This window comes from Aspergillus affinis (assembly GCF_023601865.1).
Source record: "Aspergillus affinis strain CMG 70 chromosome Unknown NODE_42_length_251493_cov_91_322052, whole genome shotgun sequence".
Taxonomy (NCBI): Eukaryota; Fungi; Ascomycota; class Eurotiomycetes; order Eurotiales; family Aspergillaceae; genus Aspergillus; species Aspergillus affinis.
The window spans coordinates 120,232-143,227 of record NW_026515823.1 but is presented as its reverse complement, the minus strand read 5'-3'; the positions used below and the strand labels follow the sequence as shown (position 1 = coordinate 143,227).

The window sequence follows — 22,996 nt, the reverse complement described above, 5'->3', positions numbered from 1 at the left end:
GCTGGACAGTAGAGAGGGAATCATCTCCTGCCGTTGAAGGAGCCATGGGTCATTGTATGTATATCAAAGCATCTTGAAGAGGATGAAGCCGAGGAAGGCGAGAGGAAGGGGAGGATGAGGGGCCGTCCCCAAGGGGAAGGCGGTCAGGGGTCGATATCCGTCTCCAATCGGGACTAGTCTCGTCCCTCCTCGTGACGATCTCCTTCGGCCTTTTCCTTTTTTACTCCGTACTTACTTTCTTCACTGCTTCTGGATCCATCAGGGATATTTCCAAATGGCTATTTTCATATTATTATTCCTGAGCTAGACATTTTCCTTTCGCTGTACTCCCCAGGCACCCACAATGTTATGTCCGTCATCATCATCATCATCAAGAACACTAAATACCTTACAAGAGGTGGGATCATCCTTCGACTATCAAAACATATATGTGGCAGAAATATGTGGGTCTACCGAAGAAGTGATTATTCAACCGAGTTAACTAGTTAACTAACTAACTATAATCAACCCATCCCTGGTTACTGAGGAGGGTCCTTGAATTCCTCCCAGATACCCACTCCCGTATATTGCGTTTGATTGACGATGCCGCCCGACAGGTTTCCAAGCCAACGATGGTACGTGGTTCCTGGCGCGATTGTGACGCGGTTCCTCACCGTCACACGCAAGGGTCCGTCTGCCAGCTCTATCGCCACGGTGAATCCGTCGGGAAAAGAAGCGTTCGTGGCCGAAGTAGAAAACCACGGATGAACCTGTATGGCCTCCGTCGCGCAGGAGTTCTGCAAGGCATCGCCATCTTTGGCCACGTACCCACTCACATACTCGCGCCCACTCGGATGCAATACGTCCAACCACACCAAAGAATAGGGGCCCAGGCGACCATGGCCCCAATACCAGGTCTTGACGTGACGGCCGAGGGGCTGGTCGCCCCAGTTCTTATCGTGGTAGCCGATTCCCGTGAACTGAATATCGGTGCCATTAATCGTGAACGAGGCCGCGGCATTGGCATCCGGCATGGCATTCGCCCATCCCACATGAGGTGAGACGAGGAGGTTTTGGCCAGGCTGGTTCGGTCCACAAGGGTAATGGGCTGGCGCATTCTGCACAATCATCAGACTCCTCGATGTTTTCTTTTCACATAGCGTCACTGGCTTCACCTACCGATGCCAACGAAAGCGTTCCATTCAACCCTAGCACCGGCGCGTTGACATGAACTGTATAGCTGCTGAGGTCGAAAGACCCAAAGAAACTGAACCCCGTGCTCGTCCAGACACCAGATGCCCCCTGGCCATCGGTAGAGACTGTGATCTCGCCGTCGCGATCGGGCAGGTTTGGGATGGGGTAATACTGCGGAATTCCGTCCTCCCCGGTGATGAACAAATTGACCGATGCCGAGGAGCCTTCCAGGACATAAGGGTTTCCTCCCGGGGTGGATCGGTAGAGAACTAGGACGACCGACGCATTGCTGGTAGAAGACACGGCGTCAAAGTACCACCAGTCGTAGGTCGAGCCGTTCAATGGGCCTACCTTGGGACCGTCGAAGACATCGTCGGAGATATACTGAACGGGGACCTCCCCATTGAAAACCTCGTTGGAAAAATCGTAGAATTTGGCCTGCGTCGTGCCTACGAGCGCTGCCGCGACGGCTGGGATGAATCGCATTCTACCCGCTGGGGTCTGAGTTGACGAGGCAAGAGAATCGTCGGGGGGGTCTTCACGCGAGGAAAGCTAGATGCTGACGATTAGACTGTCTCATCTGACCCTTTTTAACTCCACTGTCGGATCATTCTGACTACGCCACTCCCGTGAAACCCACCATTCAGGCCTGCCTAAAAGAGAGTTCCCCTGGGGAACTCGAGAGAGAATAAGCAGCAGCAGATATTGTCATTGGCGGGGCATCTACCGAGTCGACCCTTGGCTCGCCATAACCAAAAACAAAACGACACCCTCAGACAGAGACAGGGACTTGTTTTTCTTTCCTTGTTCGTTTTTGGATCCGTTTGCTAGTATTCCACCTGTTCGGCGGGTTCTTGTAAGAGTAAGACCTTCTACACACTATCCTCCTGCGGCAATGGTTGATCATGGGGCTTGTCCCTTTAAACTTGGATTGATTGGATTAATCATTACGGTCAGACTAACTCTAGAGTTTAATTATTGCATCATTGCAGTCTCAATCGGGTTTCGTGCAGGGCTGGTTCCCAGACCTTTACCCGTTGAGATGGAGGACCACGATTGGTGGCTGGGTATAGCCCGAGTCTATTTATGTTTGTTTCGCTTTCCCTGCGACGTGTTGTTGAGGTACACCTCGATCTGAAAAAGGCAATCAATATTGGAAGTAAGTCATTGTAACGGGGGGTTGGAAGACTCACCGTGTTGGTCATTTTATGCTCAACGTCCTTGCAGCAAAGACAGGCAATAATGCCCACAATACCGAACGCCATGGAGACCATTGCCACCACACTATGTACCAGTCAGCGGCTGGGTACTCGGAACTGTGATCCCCGGATTAGGAAGTAAACTTACAAGACGGCCTTGCAAGTAGCATGTTTATTGGCGTCGACTGCGGCCGCTGCCACCGTGGCCCCGAAGGACTGAACCAATGTAGACGGAGAAGAAGACATTGCCGTCAGTAGATCGGGCACTTTCGACTCGTTTAGGCCTGCAGCAGTGACAGCAGCTGGAACCAGCTTCTGAGTCCACTCGGACAGACTGTTAGTAAAGACGGTGTTGTAGACCGTGGTGGCCACTGTTCAGCCGCGTTAGCACAATTTGATCGAGACCCCATATTGATCGGCGAGACGGCGAGACTTACCTGCGCCGGCAGCAAAGCGAATGGCACCTGAGATACCACCGCTGACGCCCAGGTTCTTATGCTCCACCCCCATCTGCGTGATCGCGATACTCAGGTAAATTCCCCAGCCGAATCCGGCTTGAGATAGAAACATGAAAGCGATCATGGTGCCCTTGTTGTCAGGCGTGGCCATTCCCAACAGGGAACCAAACAGAACCATGATGAATACAGATCCAGTCAACTGCCATTGCCAATTCTGAAGCTTCCGTCCAAGGACGGACAGAAGAAAGGCACCGAAAGCAATTGCCAACCCCTGGGGTAGAGTCAACACGATGGCGTACTTCCAGTCAAGACCGCCGTTGGTGTACAGCACAGTCGTCATCTGTGGCCAGAGAATGCTTGAAGAGTAGTAGAACATGTTGACCACACCCAGGGCAACGGCAGGGGCCGTGAAGTCTCGTCCGTAAGAGCTGGTGAAAACGTATGTCGGCGTCAAGGGGAACTTCAGGTTGGCGAAGGTCTCCCAGAGCGCGAAGCTAATCAAGACGACAAACCCGACGACAAGACAAGCCACCACATGCGCATCGTTAGAATCGTAGACACCTGCCCACACGATTCCTAGCAGCAGAGGTACAATTCCGCCAATAAACAGCACGGCACCTGGAGGGCCATGATTCGTTAGCGGCGAAGACAGAGCTTGAACAGCGAACAAACATACCGACATAATCAAGTGACTTGAACGCCTCGCTGTAGGAAACGCCGATTCTGCTCACAATCAGTTAGGACAGGTGCGCGTTAGGGTTACCCGATGGATAGGGTCAGCGTACGGATGGGCCGGTGGGAAGTACAACAGCAACAATCCCACGAAAGAAAGACCCTGGAAGATGGCAACGGCCCAGAAGTTCCAGGCCCAGGTGCCAAACTCGTAGCCAAAACGAGCCGTGACGGGCGCCACAATGACCGCGATGTACACGGTGAAGTCGGCAATAACGACCCCAATGTGTCGCCACTTGTTCGGGAGAAGCTCGGGCAGGGCAAATGCGGCCATCTATCATGATTGCAGGACGCACTGTCAGCGGGATCGTCCTTGATATTCTGAATGGGAGCAAGTATATACCTGGCAATTGGCTGCCCCGAAGCCCGAGACGGCGAAACCGGCGATGATTTGGTTGGTGTTTTTCGCCGACGCCACAATAATATGACCGACAGTGCAGACCTGGGCAGACGTCAATTGAAATGGCCTCGTCGATCACCCCGGTTGGCCTACTTACCAAGTTACCTCCGACTAGGAACCATCGTCGACCAAGCAGGTCCGTATTAGAACCACTGCACGAGGTCAGCGTCATTGAGCGCATTTCAATCAGCAGGGGCTAAACCGACAAGATCATAAAAGAGCAGGTGATGGCAATGGTCCAGGCCTATACCATATACAGTCCATGGTCGTGGTCAGTTGCAATTTCCGTGCAGTAGACACAATGAGTGTTCAAAGACCTACCGGAACATACCACATGTACCCCGAAGGATTTCCCAAGTCCGCGGAAACCGAGGTGCCGATGGCAGACATCGTCGGCACGGGCCAGAATGATAAACCATATCCGCACGAAAGAATCTATGACGCCGGGGTTAGGCTCGAGGCGTGAACAGACGAAGGGGTTGCGTAGAGAAGAGCATACACAAGAGACGAGCCAAGTCTTCAGCGTCACAACGGGCTCGACATCGTCCTGTCCCTCGCCGGCAATGCTTGTCTCGACAGTCGTTTCTGACTGGGGCAATGCGTCTTGCGCTGGAAGACTCCCGCCCTTTTCCATTTCTGCCGCCATTTTTTCCGGCTCAGAACACGGGTTGAGAGAATTGTCGTCGAGGGTGATTGCGACCTCCGGGGTTAAGAGAGGGAAGGATGTGAGCAGGGGTACCCAGGCCAGAGGACTCTTGTTAGTCTTAACAATCCATCCGCTAGCCGACATCGAGCGGCCAATGCGCTACACCTTGTCGGCAAGTCATCTGCATTTTTCCCATGGTCACGGCCGGTAATGCGGAAAAATCAAACCATAATCGAAGAGGATTGACTCGAACTAGTGCCATCAAGGCAAACTGTCCAAGAAACTAAGACCTGGTGGCGTCTGGCCTGGGCCCCCACTGCGGAACGCAATGGCAAGATCAATCAGCCGTTGAATCAGGCCCTGCGTTTGTTCGGAGCAATGCAGCTCCCGGCTGATTAGACCTGCATGGCGGTGGAGGCCCCCAGAAAAATGTACGTGCCTTCTCCCTAAGTCATTATCACTCCTACTTCTCCCCAATTCTACACATCTTGAGTCGTACGAAGTCCATTCTACGTTGCCAACATGGTATCGAAGATACCCGAGCAGAGCACCCGAGTTGCCATTGTGATAGGCGCCACGGTAAGATCGCTGCCCCCATCTCAATGATCGGTACAATTGCTCCTGACCCCGGAAATTTGCGGTAGTCGGGCATTGGCGTCGACCTGTCCAAAGACCTCTATGCACGCGGCTGGACGGTAGCCTGCATTGGACGCCGTGAGGAGGCCGGCCATGAGTTGGTGAAGAGCCTTGGGGAGAGAGCACGCTTCTTCCGCGCAGACATGAGCAACTATCAGAGTCTGGCATCCATGTATCAACAGGTGTTCCAACTCTACGGCAGACTCGATGCCGTGTGTGCCAATGCCGGCGTCGTCGACTCCTCTTCGATCTATCAATTGACTCGCCGCGGAGCAGGGGTCAACGAGATTCCCCCGGAGCCAGACCTATCGTGCACAGACATCAACTACAAGGGTGTCATTTATGCGACCGTGTTAGCGACGCACTTCATGCGACACAACAAACCTCACCCCGGCGGTCGGATCGTGGTGACCGGCAGCATTGGCGGCATTTTCCCACACCAATCCTATCCAGAGTACTGTGGCACGAAGGCGGCCGTGGACCAATTCGTGCGCGGTGCCGCACCACTGCTGAAAGCAAAAGATGACATCTACCTCAACTGCGTCTTACCAGGAATCGTCGCGACCCCGATCGTCCCCCCAGAAATGATCAAGGCGGTTTCTGCGGAGTGGTGAGCACTCCTGACTTCCTCATACTCTGTGAAAAGCCTAGACAAGCTAACGTGGAGCACGGCGATATAGCTTAACCCCCGTCCAGACAATCCTGGACGCATATCAGGTCTTTCTGGAGGATGACACGGGCATGGCAGGGGAGCTGCTGGAATGCTCAGCCGACAAGACAATTTTCTACCCACTCCCACCCTTGGGCAATGGCCATGTCACAAAGCGAGCGGTCACCGTGTGGGAGCCCCTGTTCCGCGCAATGCACGGCGAGGATTCCCAACTCCCGGATGCCATTCCGTAAAAGAAAAAAGGGAAGAAGAAAAGAATCCGAGAACTACGGAGCATTGAGATAGTTTAGTGGCCTCGATGCACCCCCTTTTATTAGCTCAACAGTCAACACGTAAGGCCTCCGTCCGCGAACCAATCCTGTCGAATATTACGCAGTAAATACGACAAATTGTGGACACCACAAGGGAAAAAAATAACCGTTAGCCAGGAATCGGCATTCACATTGGCGGGACTTCTGTGACAGCTTCTGCATTCCGTCAGGAGTTAAATTTTAAACCCACCGGCCTGCAGCCCGCGAGCCAGAAGGGTAACATTGGCGACGGAGGAAGGGGCCTAAGAGATTAGAGGCATGAATTCGGGCTTTTGCCCACCTCTAGGAAATCGTACGATTCCTTCCGATGCTAGTCTGTGGAGATGAAGGAGGGTCTTTGTCCAGTGTCAGACTTGGCGCTCCACAGCGGTTGGGTCTCGCGTGTCCAATGTGAACGCTGACCAGCGCGAGGCTCAGCGTCAGAACTTAAAATGCAGAGATAAGACTCAGGATGTAAAATTGGCCCGGCTTGGGCCGCTGAAAGCATCCAGCGACCCACCGGGCAATGGACGTTACTCAATTCTCATTTCCTAGAGTCTCATGTCAAGCGTCGGCCTGGCGCTAGCCCAACCCTAAGACTGCCGATCTTTTGGTCGCTCGCCCTGCCAGTGTCGGTGATCCTTGCGCTACTGGTCTTCTTATGCATTAGTCGCATTCCCTCGGTCAACTCTCGCGCCCAAATCCCGGTCAAAGTCCGAAACAGCCAAGGACCCTAGGGAGTTTCCGCACGAGTTGAGCCATGATCACCACTACTGACGCTGTGTCTGCCTGCCTGGGACGGGATTGCTCTGTTCCTTTATCCTTTTGCCCACTGCTATTGGGTAGTATGGTTCATCCGGCGTCCCGTCAAGGGTGGACTGATCCTTCGAAGCATCAATCGTTGAATGTCGACTCTGCCGGAGCATTGGTAATTGAACCAAAGGATTCCATAGACTCCATCACGTTTTTGATAGTTTATGCACCTCATGGTGCTTCGGGGTCATGCCGCCATGCGTCAATTGTTGGTATCTAATGAACAATACTTCGTAAATGATGTTATGGAGTAATCCTTAGTTACCCCGTACTCCGTACGACCGTGTGGGTAGTAAATCATGATGGGTCTCTCTTCCCAAGTCTTAAGACCTCTCAACCACTGAGGACTGCCCCCACCTGATTCTCCAGCTCGGTGGCTCCCATTACCTCCTTCATCTCACTGTCGCAAAACTCAGGCTGCTCGCGGAAGTAGTAATTCGACCCGGATAGCTCCACCGCTCGACCAACCGCGCAAGAGACACGAATATCAGCGGTATCGACCATCTCCCCGCCATCGATCAACAGAGTCACTATCTCAGCAATCCTCTCCACAGGGATGAATCGGTCTTCCGGGAAGCCGGACCACCCTTGCGCATCAACCAGGTTCGTTTTCACGATTCCGGGACAGATGGCATTGACCCGGATGCCGTCCTGGGCGAACGGGCGGGCCACGGATCTCATGAAGCCCAGGACGCCGTCTGGTGGACAAAGAAAAGATTGCGGTCAGATGGCAAATGTGAAGGCACGAGCTGCAGGGAATAAAGCACGTACGTTTGGACGCCGTGTAAATGGGCGAATAGTGCGAAGGATAGAGTCCGCCACAGCTGGAGGTCATGACCAGGGAGGTCCCCTTGCCGCCATGAGGGGACAGGCGGAAGTAATGGGCGGCGAGCACAGTCGTGTAGATCACTCCGTTCAGATTCACCTGGATGGTACGCAGATCCGGCTCCGCGACGCCTCCAGATGGCCCGGTAGAGGTCTCGTAGAAGTTGGTCCGCTCGATGACGCCCGCGTTGGCAAACACAAAGTCCAAGCGGTTGCCACTACTGGAGAAGATGCTGTCAAATGTACGAGCTAGAGTGCCGTAGTTGCTTATGTCGGCCTGGTGGAAGAAGGTATTGGGCAACTCTTTGGCCGCCTGGGAGCCCCGTTCCTCGCTGATATCGAGAAGGTGTATTTTCCAATCGCCCCTTTGAGCCAGGGCACTGGCAACTGCCAGGCCCATGCCACTCGCTATTCGCCTCCCCCTTTATGTTAGCTTGTTCCTTCATGATGTGCCGGAGACAAAATTGCCTGTCAGGGAGGAATGGGGGGAGAAATAGAAGGGCGACTAACCTCCGCCAGTGATGACAGCAACTTGCATTTTCTTTGGATGGGATGCTTGTGGGAAATCAATTAATACTTATCTACTTCGTCCCTGGGATTAGGACAGGTTACTCGTGGACGTTAAATCTTACGATGCACGATGTATACCTGACGCGGCCTCGGGCATGGTTCTTTGTTCTTCCTACTCCGTACTACTGACCGGCTCCCCTGCCCGGCACATTCTAGGCAGTGGAGCTATCAGTGATTAAACTGGTGTCATTCCAACCTAGACAAATCTTTCCTATCCACATGGGCTGCTTCGCGAACCCCTGGTCCTAATTCTAAGCCGTCGAGTCGACTATTTCTGTTTCCGCATCGAGTAGCTGAAACGCTTATGGGCCCTGGAGGATTCGACAGGACATACCTAGTTAGCCAGCTGGCTCCACCCAGCTACGTAGTTGACGGCACGGAGGACACAATCGGTGACCATGGTGACCAGGGAAACTTTTTCTATTTCCTTTTTGTACAAGCCTGGTGTTGTACGGTGCTAGCACCGTCGCGCTGCTCCACCCAGTCTTCATCATTCATACGGAGTAGGCATCATGAAATGAAGCGGATGCCAGCCGTCCGCTAAAATCCGGAATAAAGTGTAACAAATCAAAATTTCACAGCAGCACATGAAAGAAAGGGTTCTACTATTGCCAATGGGGTCTCAAACCAAAACCTCCCTAAGAGATCTGCACGGTCCGCCCAAGGAATTGGGATATGTTATTTTTGACAGTCGCCCTAATTCTCCTCGATCCGATCTTTTAACGGGTTGGTCGCGCTGCAAACCCTAATCCTGCATCATTTACCTGGTATTTAGCAACTCCCTCGCGCCACGCTGGTTCTCCAGAAGAGGTTTTCCGGCCAGAAGTCGAACCCTGGGTGCAGACAACGCCCATCCTTGTAACGACCGACGACCTGCAGGAACGCCTGGGAAAGGGGGTTCTGGAATCCCTCCACAGTGTCTTTTGCTACGGGATTAAGCATCTGCTGCTTTTAAATTTTCCGCCATGGCCGCGGACAGCTTGACAATCGAGACGTTCACCGAGTATGCACTTGGCATGTGCTTTCTCCTTCTGCGACTTTACGCCAGGATCAAATATGTCGGCATCCGGTCCTTGGGGATGAGCGACGCCCTTGCGATCATGGCAATGGTATGTTACATATCACCCCCACGAGTTGGGGCTTTTTTGACTTGCTGACGTCGCTTCCTATAGATCTTTTGGACGATGCAAACCGTCATTATCCATCTCCTCAGTATGAGAAACAGCATCCCCCTGTCGTGGCGAGAAACCTTCATTAACGAACTCCAGATATCTTCGGTAATAACATCGGGCTTAACGAGCAGACCGCCATGATGGTACCTGATTCCAAGGTACCTGACATGATCCTCGGGTCTAAGCTCGCGTTCATGAACTGGATGTGGTACCTATCCTACATCTGGTGTCTCAAAGGAGTACTCTTATGTCTTTACCATAAGATGACGTATGATGCCTGTTCTCGTGTCGTTACTCCAAGCCCATTGCCCGCTAACGTGTATTGGTCTCTCCAGCGACGGAACCTCGTGGCATCGTTTGGTTCATGCGGCTTCGATCTTCTGTGTCATCACTTGGTTAGCATGTATGCTGACGCATATCTGCGTCTGTACCCCCATCCCACGAAACTGGCAGATCAAGCCCTATGCAGGAGGTAATGGTCCCCAATTCCTCGATTTTCGGCCGTCGAATTAACATAAGCCACTCAGATAATTGCACGCTTCGGTCGCCCAACTATATAGTGATCGCGGTCCTCAACGTGGCGTAGGATATCCACACGCATCATACAGGATGACCTGAGATATGCTAACCTGTCGCAGGTCCGATCTTGTGTGTCTCATTATTCCCATTCCCGTCCTGGCTAAGCTTCAAATTCCTTTTGGGCGCAAGCTAGTCCTCGTCGTGTTGTTCTCTTCCGGCCTGTTTATCATGATCTGTACCATCCTGCGAGCCTACTACTCGTTGAAGAGTATCTCGACGCTCTCAATCGCTCTCGGCTGGGCCGATCGCGAGTGCTTCGTCGCCGCCATGGTCGCATCGCTACCAGGAATCAAACCGCTCTTCCGAAACACTGGCTGGTTCGGCTCGACGAACCGTGGCAAGTCTTCCGGCAAGCCGACCGGTGCTTATGCGTCGTTCGGGTCCAAATTCCCCGGCACCAACAAGACGTTCGTCTCGTCCTTCGGCAAAGATACTGATCGCTTCGAGTTGATCGAGCGCCAGGAGAAGTCCATGGGGACGCAGCAGTCCTCTGCCGGTGACAGCGTCGAGCAAATCCTGCCCCCGGGCCAGCCGCAGGATCCTCATCGAATCACCGTGACGAGAGAATATATTCTTGAAGAAGATCGGGCCAGTCCAGCCCGGGGGCATAGATAGGCTGCTTCTCGACCGCGCAGTTTCTCTCTTGTCTACTACAATAATGCGGGCGCTTATCAGTGGCTCATATACTAATGTGATGTTGAATTGCGACGAGACGTCGTTGTGGTTCAAACTGTCCATGCACGGTCTTTCTTTTCTTTTGTTCTTACATCTATAATCATGATATCAATGAATGTAAAAGTCTCGATTTGAGCTTCCAAACCTTTGGCTCCTTCAAGACACGCACCGGCAAATTCATGCTGAGCGGAAACTGCTTCCCACGCCAGAACGAATCCACTGTCGTTGGGGAAATCATTCGCCTTTGGCTTTCTGTGTTTTGTATGCGCTAAAGTATAAGAATGGGTAGAGAGTCTCCGGAAGGAGCGTCAGGACAATAATCCCCACGCTCCACGGTGACGCCACATATCCCCAGTTCTGTGGTACGTTCAAGTAACGCCAAATAAAGACCCCATATGCAGTGAAGCATCCCAGGTACCGAGTTATCCTAACATGCATCAGTTATAGTCTGTTAATCTTCCAGTCCCACCGAAACTTACCACATTTCCAAAGAATGTCCTCGCGTGTCGCGGTTCTTCCAGAGAGAATACACGCACGTCCACCCGATCGGAAACTGAAGCAAGATCCCCGTCCAGTACGCCGTGACCTGTTCGCGTTCGTCGGGGTACAGTCCAGCCAGCATTTTCAATCCTAGAACTGCAATGGCACAGCCAAAGACCATGTTGCGCGCCAGCGACCACCGTTGATGAGACGTATGTGCATGTCGGATAGCGATGGTGGCGAAGGCGACGTCCATTTCAAACCAGATCAAGAACGCCACCTTTTCTAAAGATGTCGAGGTCGTGGTGAACGCATAGAAGAACTCATATGCCATTGTTAGGCAGCTGATTTTATTTCTCGTCAGCGTCAAGGAGCCGACCGGGTGCCACTCAACCTACAGGAACTGGATTCCCCCAACACTGGAACCCGGATAGGTCTTGTCGCGATATGTCCGAATCATACAGAAGAAATAGCACAGTGCATACAGCACGCCGCAGGAAATGATCAACCCATCTTGCACGAACAGATAACTCTCGGGGGGGTCGAAGCGCAGGTCCGCCGGTTGCACAATGAGATGACGAACACTACGCGCCAGCTCGAATGTCGACATGGCGACCGTGGTTATTGCAATTTCAGTTGAGCTTTCTATCGCTGGGCAAAAGGAATCGAGAGACAGGAAGAGTGAGTTGTTGGCGGGGAACAGGTGGTGAACTGTATCCACGGATTCGGCTGGTCGCGGAGAAATCCCACGATGACGTCAGCTGCTCTCGTGGGGGTTTCTTCAGCACATCTTATTTGCTGTTCCTCTGCACTGCTGCCTGCTCGCCAAGCAGCTTTGTTGCCCGATCGCGCTCGATAATTAGAACTCTCCTGCCACGGTCGGCGCGGAAGGAGCTATACTCATTGAGGGCCCCCTACATATTTCTATCTACTCGGTGACTCTCCAGCTTCTCATGACCTGTTACACTGCCAGGTTCGATGTTGGTGGAAACTTGGCCGATTGCACTCGTTTCAAGCCCTCTAACTTCTCCAGCTTTGATCGCGTCTTGGTAATTTCGTGGTCCAATTCATCGGTCGAGGCAACTTGATATCGCAAGCGTAGAATCCCCGCCGAAATCAGAACCAGACCAAAGGCCACGAGAGGCGACCACTGGCCGACCTGCTGGATATTCTCTTGCGGTGGTCCGTCGTTGCGGATATACCATTCGATCCAGACCACGAATGCGATCGCCGTGAAAGGGCTGGCCACGACGCTCAGTCCGAAAGCGATCAGATAGACGATATCAATAATTGGGAATATCCAACGTCGTAAGGAATGCGGGCTGAACAGTCGGTATACGCGTAGGGCTTTCGCGAGACAGAACTGGGAGTCCGTTTGTGCCAACATCCGTCGGACTTCGATCAGCGACTGTCGAAGATCTTGCTTGATACCCGAGTATATGGATTTCCTTTCCTTCCAGATTACGGACATGTGAAGCGACGGGATTCGCGATGGATAGGCGAGGAATTGAAAGGTCATCAGGGCAAAGTTGAGGCCTACCGAGATCGCGATCAGGGCATAGATGTAGCTCTTCGAGTAGGTGACCTTGTTCCAAAGACCGCGCTGCGACGTGTCACTCAGCCCGTCCACGGCCACGCTGGCCTGGAGAGCGGTCGCTTTTCGCAGGACCTGGGTGGTGTTGAAGCACGGATAAAAGCAGACACTCTCTAGTTCTTGCAGGAGTGAATCGTTTCTGAACAGGCTCCAGACGGTTTCGTTCCACGTAGATGCCCATAGCTTGGGTTGCCAGCCATCGCTGGAGATCATGTCGGCCGGCGGGAACAATGGATTGCAGAACATGTACTGCTTGGGCGTTCTCTCCAGGGTCGGCCAGTAGACGAGGGCGCAGATGGTGCCCGCCAGCATCATCAGGTTCCACAGAAAGATCACCACGTACTTGGAGCGCTTGTATTGCAGACTGCGAGACCAGCACTGCAGGGGTAGAAAGACCAGATACCCCGTCACCACGATGGCCAGCACCGCGTCACCGTCCAGGTCCTGGGTGGATGGACGAAGGGGCAACCACGTCTGGTTCGTCACTATCGATGGGAAATAGTCGATCAGAGGCGTGCTATTCGACACGGAGGGAATCGAGATTGTCGTCGCCTCGGGGACACGCTTGCGACTAGCCACCAAGATGAAAGCCTGGATGGCCGCCGTTCCGGCATACGTCGCTGCCGTCCCTAGAAAGACGTCCGCCAGCCATCCCCGCCACCGCGTCGCGCAGGAGACGAAGAGAAGCGCATAATACAGATATCGGGGACAGCTGTTGTACACGGTGCTGATGGGATAGGTGCAGAGCGTTTCCTGTGCCACAAACAAGGGCAAACTCTCGTTAGTGGCCATCGACAGCCTCGCAGGGTTGGCGCGGTAAACAAAGATGTGAGAGATCTCAGGCAGTTCATTCCGTTCTGTACGATGCCTCGCGATCGGAATCGCTGACGTTATCGACTCCAGGCAGCCGAATTGCCACCGGTCAATGTGACCCGATCGCAGGTTCCATGGTAACGGGAGAAGGTTGACTTGTCCATGGACCCAAGATTGTCTTCCGTCAATCTTTGTTGTCGGTCGACTTCTCGTATAGAACTGTGGACAATGGAGACTGGGGATGATGAATGGTGGACGATGAATTGTTCGAGACTCTCGGCCATGACGTCAGCTGACATGTCAGGTGATCGATATATATGCGCGCATTGCATAAGATGATGTGTCAGCTATGCAGAGCTGCTTGTGCTCCTCCTCCGTCATCCACGACTATCTTCTTTCTTCTATCTTCTTTCTTCTATCTTCCACCTTCTTGGACTCGCAGGGCACGCCACTTGGAATCCATCCAGTATTCACGATATCCAACTTTGTTCATGGTTAGCTTTTCATCCTCTGGATACACAGTCAAGATCCATGGTATTTCCTCGTATAAATGACGGAGCAAAAAAAGTTGGCCGGACCAAAAGGCCCAGATTTAACTTGCTTTTTCACCCCCTCTTGTGCTGTCAAAATGTCGATTTTCCAGCCTGCTTCTATCCGCAGGAATGAGGTCTGTCACCCTCCTCCCTGTGAGATTCATCAACTCCAGTCTTCCGAAAAGGATGGAAATCGGACGCCTGTCCCTCGCAAAAGAAAGGCAAAAATAACCGTGCCCCCTTCGGTGTGCAGTTTCCCATACGCGAGTCAGTAAGTCGACCCCAACGCGTCGGTGTTTGGAGTTGGGACTTTTGGCGTTCTGTTCGGACGATCAGCGGAGTCGCAGTCCACGATCGTCGGTGTCACTGTCATCACGTTCACTTTGGGAGAATTCTTCGCACCACAGGAGGGCTGTAGGCGTTCTCGAATCTCGGCGCATAAGGAATATGTACTTTGTAGGACTCCGGTGGAAGACAAATAAGATGAATGGGCAAATCTCACTGCATGGTGATTTGATTTTTCTCGCAGAAGATCAATCAAACTATCTTGCAGTCGCATATGATTTTATACCGATATTCCCCAGGGGACCGCAACCTGCTCCCCCGTCGCCACTCTTCTGAAGCGGTGGATGGGTCCGCAAAAACCCGATGCCGCTAAGAGCCGTCATGGGTCACTGCTTTCACCGTCAAACTCGACTATCAACATCGCTCTAACGAGAAGCGACCCAGTCGGCTAGAGCCCATTGTTGACTGGACAGATTGGCGGGAAAACGGGAAAGTGTTCCTATGCGAACGCGATCTAACTATAGAACAGCCAATCTTTGGGTCACTCCGTAGGCCGGGATGCATCTTGACGATCGCGATAAGCGGAACAAGTACAAAGGCAGCGAGACCGAGTGTCCTTGATTTTTTCAGGGGCTTGCGCTCTCCCGAACAGGGCGCAACCTGTTTATTCCCACGTTCTGGGGAACCATTCCGATGACCAAATATGACTTGTTCGCTCATGGATTCCCGGTAACTTGACTCCGAATCGAGGCGTGGGCAATAAATAAAAGGAGAAGAGGCAGAAGAAAAAAAGTCTCCTTCTCGGGTTGTCAGGAGAAACAACCCGACAGGCATTGCGGTCCTGAGACAGGATCAACAACTTGGTCGGCATGTGAGCGCTTTCTTTCTTTCCTTTCGAGCCGGACCTGCCGCAGTGCAAGAACATTCATAGGGAGAGTTTGGCAATACTGGATAGAAGGCCCTATAAGCGGTTCTTCATGATTAGGGCGAAATCTCCGCGTCGTAGGCCTGAAACATCCTTTACTCCTTACGGAATGGATTGCTGGTCATGCAGTTCGCCACTATGTCCTGTGCTGGCGTGAGATTATCGCCGCCTTAGAATAACTCAAATTCCATGGAAGACAGTTAGACCGCCGCTTGCCTTCTTGATCAGTCGTGTTCTATCGATCTCTCGCCGTTGGCCCATTTTCACCGAAGAAGGCCGGGATAAATTTGATATATCATATTGCCAACACCCAGATCGAATGTGGTGGAGATTGCCATGGGCATTGTCCATCGTCACGCTAGCCTTGGCTCAGTGTATCACATTTGCCTCTCAGTCTAGCCCACAGGCGGTCGATCTACTAGCGATTGGAGAAAAATAGTCGGAAAGCCCACCACTTTATGGAAAAACGAGTTTGTTCATCCTTGTCCTCTCCGCCAGATCCAGGGAACTAGATGTATTCCGTACTCAGTATATCCCCAGGGGAGGGGGGTTCGATCTATCCAAATGGGTTGGTACCGAGATTCCAAATGCACGGATGCCCACATTGGCATATATAGGCCCTGTTCACCGACCGGCCACTGGGTTTTGCTTCGTTCGCTGAACCTACTGTGCGGTTGCTTGGACCCCATGGGAATCAGTCATTGAATGAGGAGGGGATTAACTCACTAGTCGATTCTAATTATCGCTCAGTCGCACTCTCCTTAATTCACCTATTCCTCCTGGATAAACAAGCCTTGTACTCTGTGGGGTGGCTGCGATGGCATCGGATTCGCAAGGGCCGGTGGTAGCCGGCATTGCCGTGGGATTCCTCGCATTGACTATCATCGTTTTGTCGCTACGGATGTTTTCCCGCGTTGTTGTCCTGGGAAAGATGGGAATTGATGATTGTAAGTTGCTTCTACCTTGACATACCGCCGAGTACATGCGAACACATCGCGATTAGACCTCATTATCGGTGCCTGCGTAAGACCGACCTACCCATAATTGAATAAGGAGCGACTGAACATTTCTTAGCTTTTCTCGTGGTCATTCTCGGCGGTTACCGTTGTTGGTATGTCCTCTCGTTCCAGGTTTGCTTGCAAATTTTATAAACTGACTAGAAGCATAGCGGTCAAGAACGGATTGGGATCCCACCTTGAAGATGTTGACCCTAGTCATCTCGAAACCTACGCTTTTGTATGCCTTCACAGCCCACTCTTTGGAAGGGCGACGTTCTAACCATAAAACAGGTCGTTTGGTTAAGCTCGATGTTTTATTTGAGCACTCTGGGCTTTATCAAGTCTTCCGTATGCGTGTTCTACACTCGCCTGGGGGATCGATACCTCACGCGACTGTCCTTGGTGATGCTGGTGGTGGTGGTCGCGCAGGCGCTTTCTTTCGTCTTGACGGCTGCGTTCCAGTGCAATCCTATTCCCAAGGCATGGAGCACGGCATTGCCAGGAAAATGCGTCCAAATTAATGTCTTCTACTTGGCCAACACCGCCCTCAACATTCTCACCGACCTCCTGTCTTACTCCTTACCCGCGCGAATCATTTTCCGACTGCAGATGCCGATGAAACAGAAGATTGCATTGGCGTTTATTCTGTGTTTGGGACTGTTGTAAGTATTTCCATCTTTCGTGCAGCAAGAGAGAGTCTAACAGCCCGTGCCCAAAGCGCCTGCGTATCCTCCATTATCCGGATCACCTACATTCCCGCCATGCTCACCTCGCCTGATACCACCCACGCCATTAGCGATGCCATGTGCTGGTCCGTGATCGAAATCAACGTCGGCATCTTCGCGTCGTCCATTCCCTCCTTCAAAGCCATCACTTCGCGCTTCCTTCCCCGGCTCGTCGGCGAATACTCTTCGGGCAAAGGATACTACTGGCCGGGAAACAGCAAGAAGTACGGGTCGGGCTTCTCGAAAGTGCGCGATCAGAGGATTGCGCTCGACAATATGCCAGGCAAGCACCCCGACGGAGAACATACAGCCGGCACGGAAATCCACGAGCCATTTGGGAACAGTACCAGTAAGGAGCGGATTATTATTCCCGAGGGCCGGATCTACACTCGGACAGACATTGAGACGAGCGTGGAAGAATGTCCGACGGCCGGGTCGCCTCGTTCAGCACATGGGGCGCGTTTCTATCCGTAGGATGGTGCAGCCAGAGCTCACTTGGTTATGGCTGCCTGTCGGCTAGGTCAGATCTCTTGTACAATTTTTTCCGAGATTATAAATAGAATAGAAAGTCGCATTTCTGACGCGCGTTTCTCCCTGGCAAGGTTGATGAGCCCAAATCTGATGCCTACGTACTCGGTCTTTCACTTGTCCTGACGCAATTCTTTCTGTTCAGCTCAAATTGCAGGACCAGGGTTTCTCGATTATGTCTAAGCCCCTTCTCTTGCATACTACTATTCTCTTTGTTATCCTGTCAACTCAAATCATATCTCAGCGCGATCGAGGCGGTCGCCTTTGGATGAGAATTCGTCAGGCCAAGATCGCTCAGGGTGAACTGCATTCGGGATTCCCCATGAATCCCAATGACGGAAATCAAGGTATTTTCCCTCAGGCAACTCTCCAAACGCTCACCTAGTGTGTTGAGAGCAAAGCGATGCCCAGCCGACTAAATGCCACAGTGCAGTCTAACGACCACGCATGGGAGAAGCAGGAGATTTTTGCCTTGCTACTGCGACCGCTATAGAAGAACAATGGCTCCTAGATTGCTTGTTTACATGATTATAACTCCGAATGCCTGTAATTTTGTCGATGATCTGTCAACACTTGTGTTCATCTAGTCAGGGCATTTGCTCACAGATCCACTCATTCTGTGTCCGTTGGTATGCCTCACAAGTCTAGATCCCACTCCTCGAGAAGGCAGCATGACCAGCGACGATCCTCGCCAGGTCAGATTTCGGGGGCGATTCCCCCGAGGCAACTCCACAGCCCCGCCTCCACAGCGGGTGGAAAATGAGGGGATCCAAGCCAACTTTATCTCCAGCTTCTGTCCTGCTCGGACTTCCTCCGACTCCACTTCGTATAAATGAGCTCTTCTTCGACCTGAGTCACCGTCTATTGAGTCAACGGTGTCGCAAAGATGTCCAAACCAGCCGAGGAATTCATTGAGTACCAGACGAACCCGGAGAAACTCGAAGGACTAGGCCAGGATGCCTTGTACCAGGCGTATGCGTCCAAGAGTGCCGACTGGCATAAGCGGATGACGCGCCAGTTACTACGCAAGGTGGACTTGCACCTGCTGCCCTTTTTGATTCTGATGTATCTTTTGAACTTTCTCGATCGGAAGTGAGTTTCTTTTCTGGATGTGTGAATGAAGATGTCGCTGACCATCACAGCAATCTGTCCCAGGCTCGGCTCGGTACGCTAGAAGAAGATTTAGGCATGAAGGGGACAGATTATAACCTCGCAACCAGCATCTTGTTTGTCGGATATCTCCTGATGCAACTGCCGTCGAACCTGCTGTTGACCCGCGTGCGACCGTCGTTGTTCCTAGGAATCGCCATGGGCATTTGGGGGGCCATATCGGCGTGTCAGGCGGCCACTCAGTCCTTCGCCGGTCTGGTGGTCTCGCGCTTCTTTCTCGGCTTCGTTGAGGCCCCATTCTTTCCGGGGGCGGTCATGTTGATGTGAGTCGCTGTCCAGATTATCTCAAGAGCGCATAGTGACTAGTGAACTAGGTCGAGTTGGTATACCAGACAAGAGGTAAAATCGCCCTCACCACTGGAATCCAAATCATGCCCGCTTATTCAAGTAGTTGAGTCATCGTATCGCCTGGTTTTATGCCGGTAGCTCTCTCGCCAACGCCTTCGGCGGATTGATTGGAGCGGGAGTGCTGGGGAATTTGCACGATGCGCATGGGATCGCCGGATGGCGTTGGCTCTTCATCATCGAGGGTACTATCACGGTCGGGATATCGATTGCTGCAGCGTGGGTCTTTTCCTTTCTTCCACTTGGCCCCGCTGATTGAACTCATCAGCTTCATGCTCCCCAACTATCCTGCTACCACGTCGTGGCTTGATGCCAGCGAGCAGTCTTATGCACAATGGCGTCTGGTTGCCGATGCCGGTGAAGCTGACGACACAAACACCGGTTCGATGAAGGAAGCCTTGTATCTGGTATTCACGGACAAACGCATCTACCTGTTCATCCTGCTGCAACACACCTCGTTGCTCTCGCAGAACTTCCAATATTTCTTCCCGACGATTGTGCAGACCCTGGGGTATGACAATATCATCACTCTGCTGATCACCGCACCTGTATGGATCGCTACATTCCTGGTCTCGCTTGTTGTCACCTGGACCTCGGGTCGATCGAACGATCGTGGGATCCATGTTATCGCGCTTATGATGGTCAGTGTGATCGGATGTATAATTTGCACGGCGACCACGAATATTGGGGCCAAGTTCTTTGGCATGTTCCTGTACGTTGCTCCATTCCATTATTCCCGCTTTCACTGCTGTGAACACCACCTAATTTCACGTTAGAATGCCAATGGGCGCTGTGTCGGCCTACCAAATCATCATCGCATGGGTCGCCAACTCATTCCCCCGACCGTTGGTCAAGCGTTCGGCCGCCATCGCCATCGCCAATATGCTGGGTAACACGGCGTCGATCTATGGTAGCTACATGTGGCCGTCCTCTTCCGGGCCACGGTACATTCCCGGGGGAGGCGCTACCGCCGCCGTCGCATTTCTGGTGGCCGTGTTGGCGTTCGTGATCCGGATGGTACATGCACGTATGAATCGGAAACTGGATGATGAGGAGGGTCCCGAGATAGAAGGTGTGGATGTTAGCGAAAAACCGTTGCGGTTTAGATATATACTTTAGATCAATTCTTTAGACAGGTGGGATATGCGAAGAATGCAAGATGGAGCTTTTTCCAGAGTCAAAATAGGGTTCCTGAATAGAATAGCACATCGCTCAGAGATCCGAATGCCCATTGACTCCTGAATCCTTGGTTCATGATTGAGAACAGTGTACTACTCCGTAGGGGCTCCCTGGCAGTCCCGTGACCGGGCCGGGGACGGAACATCTTATCTGATTATCTCATCTGATAAGAGACCCGCTCGCGTGGTGCGCCAATCACGGCTTCACGAGGGAAGGCCCCCAAAGTCTCCACCGATCAGGTCAGAGGGCAGTGGGACGTCCCATAATAGGCTGCAACGGGCCACAATTTCTTGTGCCCGGCACACATCCGAGAATCTCCCTCGTGTCATGTCATTTCCCATCGTTCACCCCGCCAACACCTTGACCCTGTCAAGATCTAACTACTTGTTCACGGCTGTGGCGGGATGAACTGAAAGGGCTGGACGCAGAAACAATCCACTTCCCATTTTCACTGGAGAGCCGACCTGTTCCGTATCATGAGTTTCATGATGAGGGCCTTGCGCCGCAGGTCCCAGCAGCCCTGGACTTGGATCGTCAGGACAGTGCGTGACTATGCTACCGGGACAGACCCACGCGATGATTACGAGCCGATTCTGGGATCACTGCCAGACGAGGAGACAGAAAGACAGGCACACGGAGTGGCAGAGATCGAGGCATTGGCCACGGTCTGGTCGACGAGAACGCTATACACAGGATATGCTCTGTATGGAACTGCAGCCCACGCCATGTGGTACCGAGAGCTAACCAGTCCAGGGTCTTTCTCATCTTCTTCGTCAATTCCTTTCAGCAGGAGACAACCGGCAGTTTGTCGCCATACGCCTTTTCCGCCTTTACCAATCATTCCCTCATTTCCACCACTAATGTTTTGACTAGCATCGTCGGCGGAGTTGGTCGGCTGCCCATCGCCATGATGATTGATATTTGGGGACGACCGGAGGGCTTCGGGTTGACCGTGGTACTATGCACCATTGGTATTCCTCCTTCCTACTGGATCATGCCTTCCTCCGCTAACTCGGTGCAGGTCTCATGCTCATGGCAGCCTGTCGGAATATCGAAACCTACGTAGCAGCTCAGGTATGTTTCTGGCTCAAATACTGAGTTGGATCTAATTGATAATTAGATTATTTACTGGCTGGGCTACAATGGAATGGACTACGTCCTCCATGTATTCTTGTCCGATACTACCGACCTTGTGAACCGAGCCTTTGTCTACGGAGTAGCCGGGACCCCTTATATCGTGACAACATTTCTTGGTCCCGCTGCTGCCCAACAGTTTTACTCCCAAGGAGCCTTATGGTGGGGATTCGGCATCTTCGCTATCGTGACTCCAATCGTGTCTGCTCCCCTTTTGGGCCTTCTTTGGAGTGCACGGCGCAAGGCACGAGTGGCCGGGCTGATTCGAAAGGAAGTGAGTGGGCGCACTTGGCTTCAGTCTGTCCAACATTATTTTACCCAGTTCGACAGTGAGTACTTTTCAGAAAGCTATGTAATTTCAGAAACGTGTTCTGACAAACGCAGCGATTGGGTTGATCTTGATTACGGGGGCCTTTGTCCTGATACTACTGCCCTTGACTCTGGCCTCGTCTCACGATAGCATGTGGAACTCCTCCCTGGCCGATCGATGGAGGTCTCCGGAAATTATTGCCATGTTGTTCATCGGATGCGCCTGTATTATCGGCTTCGTATACTGGGAACGCTTCGGCGCCACAGTCTGTTTTGTGCCGTTTAGTCGTCTCAAGGACAGAACTCTTCTTGGTGCTTGTCTTCTCTCGGCGACCATGTTTGCGAGCTTCTAGTAATTTCCTTCACTTACCTCTCCTGAACGTGATAGATAAAGCTAACTAAGCTAGCTCATGGGATCTATACCTTTCCTCTTATCTACAGGTGGTATTCAACACCAGCATAAGAGACACAGGCTATATCTACAACATTTATACGATCGGGACCTGTTTCTGGTCCGTCCCGTTGGGATTGTATGTTTCCAAACGAATTAGCACTATATCATATTAACGATTCTTAGGTTTATCCGACAAGTTGGTCGCCTGAAATGGATCGCCCTCGCTGCGATGCCACTGACCTTCCTTGGAACCGGTCTCATGCTCCACTTTCGATCTCCAGACAGTCACATCGGGTCTGTGATTATGTGCGAGGTATTTAAAGCCATCTCAGGCGGCACCTTGGTCATCTGCCAACAAATGGCTGCCATGGCTACTGGAGGACACGAGACAATCGCTGTCTCGTTTGCCCTGGTCGGATTATTCTCGAAGATCGGGTCCGGCGTCGGGTCGGCCATCTCCGGTGCTATCTGGACGAGCACGGTGCCTCACTACCTGCGGGAGGCCCTACCGGCAGACAAAAAGCACATGGCGGCCGAACTGTACGGATCCATTGCCACGGTGTTGTCCTACCCGATCGGAACTCCCGAGCGAGACGCGACCATATACGCGTACGGCGTCGCTCAGAAACGAATGCTAGTAGCTGGGCTCTCGATCCTCCCGGCTGCCGTGTTCGCGATCCTGATGTGGGAGGATATTCGGTTGAAGAAGACGAGGCAAGTCAGAGGGAATGTGTTCTAATTTCCAT

General features: G+C 52.4%; 8 protein-coding genes across 8 annotated transcripts; 4 read left to right on the top strand and 4 right to left on the bottom strand.

Annotated features, from left to right (window-relative positions):
- Positions 1 to 518: 518 nt before the first annotated feature.
- On the bottom strand, positions 519 to 4,752 carry KD926_007381 (MFS general substrate transporter; the record flags this gene model as incomplete). The annotated part of the gene is made up of 11 exons (XM_053100230.1): positions 519 to 1,097; positions 1,159 to 1,725; positions 2,367 to 2,457; positions 2,521 to 2,743; positions 2,810 to 3,448; positions 3,507 to 3,553; positions 3,616 to 3,836; positions 3,906 to 4,004; positions 4,060 to 4,114; positions 4,294 to 4,397; positions 4,462 to 4,752. The coding sequence occupies 11 exons, from the start codon at positions 4,750 to 4,752 to the stop codon at positions 519 to 521; spliced, it is 2,916 nt and encodes a 971-aa protein (XP_052956092.1).
- Positions 4,753 to 5,130: 378 nt separating this feature from the next.
- Positions 5,131 to 6,147, top strand: KD926_007380 (uncharacterized protein; the record flags this gene model as incomplete). Its single annotated transcript, XM_053100228.1, has 3 exons — positions 5,131 to 5,187; positions 5,253 to 5,854; positions 5,925 to 6,147. The coding sequence occupies 3 exons, from the start codon at positions 5,131 to 5,133 to the stop codon at positions 6,145 to 6,147; spliced, it is 882 nt and encodes a 293-aa protein (XP_052956091.1).
- A 1,203-nt stretch (positions 6,148 to 7,350) lies between these two features.
- KD926_007379 (NAD(P)-binding protein) lies at positions 7,351 to 8,380 on the bottom strand (the record flags this gene model as incomplete). The annotated part of the gene is made up of 3 exons (XM_053100227.1): positions 7,351 to 7,715; positions 7,789 to 8,250; positions 8,353 to 8,380. The coding sequence occupies 3 exons, from the start codon at positions 8,378 to 8,380 to the stop codon at positions 7,351 to 7,353; spliced, it is 855 nt and encodes a 284-aa protein (XP_052956090.1).
- A 997-nt stretch (positions 8,381 to 9,377) lies between these two features.
- Positions 9,378 to 10,778, top strand: KD926_007378 (uncharacterized protein; the record flags this gene model as incomplete). Its single annotated transcript, XM_053100226.1, has 6 exons — positions 9,378 to 9,521; positions 9,585 to 9,624; positions 9,681 to 9,852; positions 9,920 to 10,056; positions 10,112 to 10,166; positions 10,223 to 10,778. The coding sequence occupies 6 exons, from the start codon at positions 9,378 to 9,380 to the stop codon at positions 10,776 to 10,778; spliced, it is 1,104 nt and encodes a 367-aa protein (XP_052956089.1).
- A 294-nt stretch (positions 10,779 to 11,072) lies between these two features.
- KD926_007377 (uncharacterized protein) lies at positions 11,073 to 11,928 on the bottom strand (the record flags this gene model as incomplete). The annotated part of the gene is made up of 3 exons (XM_053100225.1): positions 11,073 to 11,265; positions 11,318 to 11,662; positions 11,717 to 11,928. The coding sequence occupies 3 exons, from the start codon at positions 11,926 to 11,928 to the stop codon at positions 11,073 to 11,075; spliced, it is 750 nt and encodes a 249-aa protein (XP_052956088.1).
- A 351-nt stretch (positions 11,929 to 12,279) lies between these two features.
- KD926_007376 (uncharacterized protein) lies at positions 12,280 to 13,704 on the bottom strand (the record flags this gene model as incomplete). Its single annotated transcript, XM_053100224.1, has 1 exon — positions 12,280 to 13,704. One exon carries the CDS (start codon positions 13,702 to 13,704, stop codon positions 12,280 to 12,282), a length of 1,425 nt encoding a protein of 474 aa, XP_052956087.1.
- Positions 13,705 to 16,285: 2,581 nt separating this feature from the next.
- Positions 16,286 to 17,665, top strand: KD926_007375 (putative integral membrane protein Pth11-like; the record flags this gene model as incomplete). Its single annotated transcript, XM_053100223.1, has 6 exons — positions 16,286 to 16,415; positions 16,472 to 16,491; positions 16,543 to 16,579; positions 16,637 to 16,704; positions 16,758 to 17,128; positions 17,185 to 17,665. The coding sequence occupies 6 exons, from the start codon at positions 16,286 to 16,288 to the stop codon at positions 17,663 to 17,665; spliced, it is 1,107 nt and encodes a 368-aa protein (XP_052956086.1).
- Positions 17,666 to 18,605: 940 nt separating this feature from the next.
- On the top strand, positions 18,606 to 22,989 carry KD926_007374 (putative transporter; the record flags this gene model as incomplete). Its single annotated transcript, XM_053100222.1, has 13 exons — positions 18,606 to 18,811; positions 18,862 to 19,152; positions 19,316 to 19,453; positions 19,503 to 19,946; positions 20,011 to 20,306; positions 20,517 to 20,652; positions 20,922 to 21,116; positions 21,167 to 21,384; positions 21,435 to 21,487; positions 21,534 to 21,876; positions 21,932 to 22,208; positions 22,264 to 22,386; positions 22,434 to 22,989. 13 exons carry the CDS (start codon positions 18,606 to 18,608, stop codon positions 22,987 to 22,989), a joined length of 3,276 nt encoding a protein of 1,091 aa, XP_052956085.1.
- Positions 22,990 to 22,996: the final 7 nt, after the last annotated feature.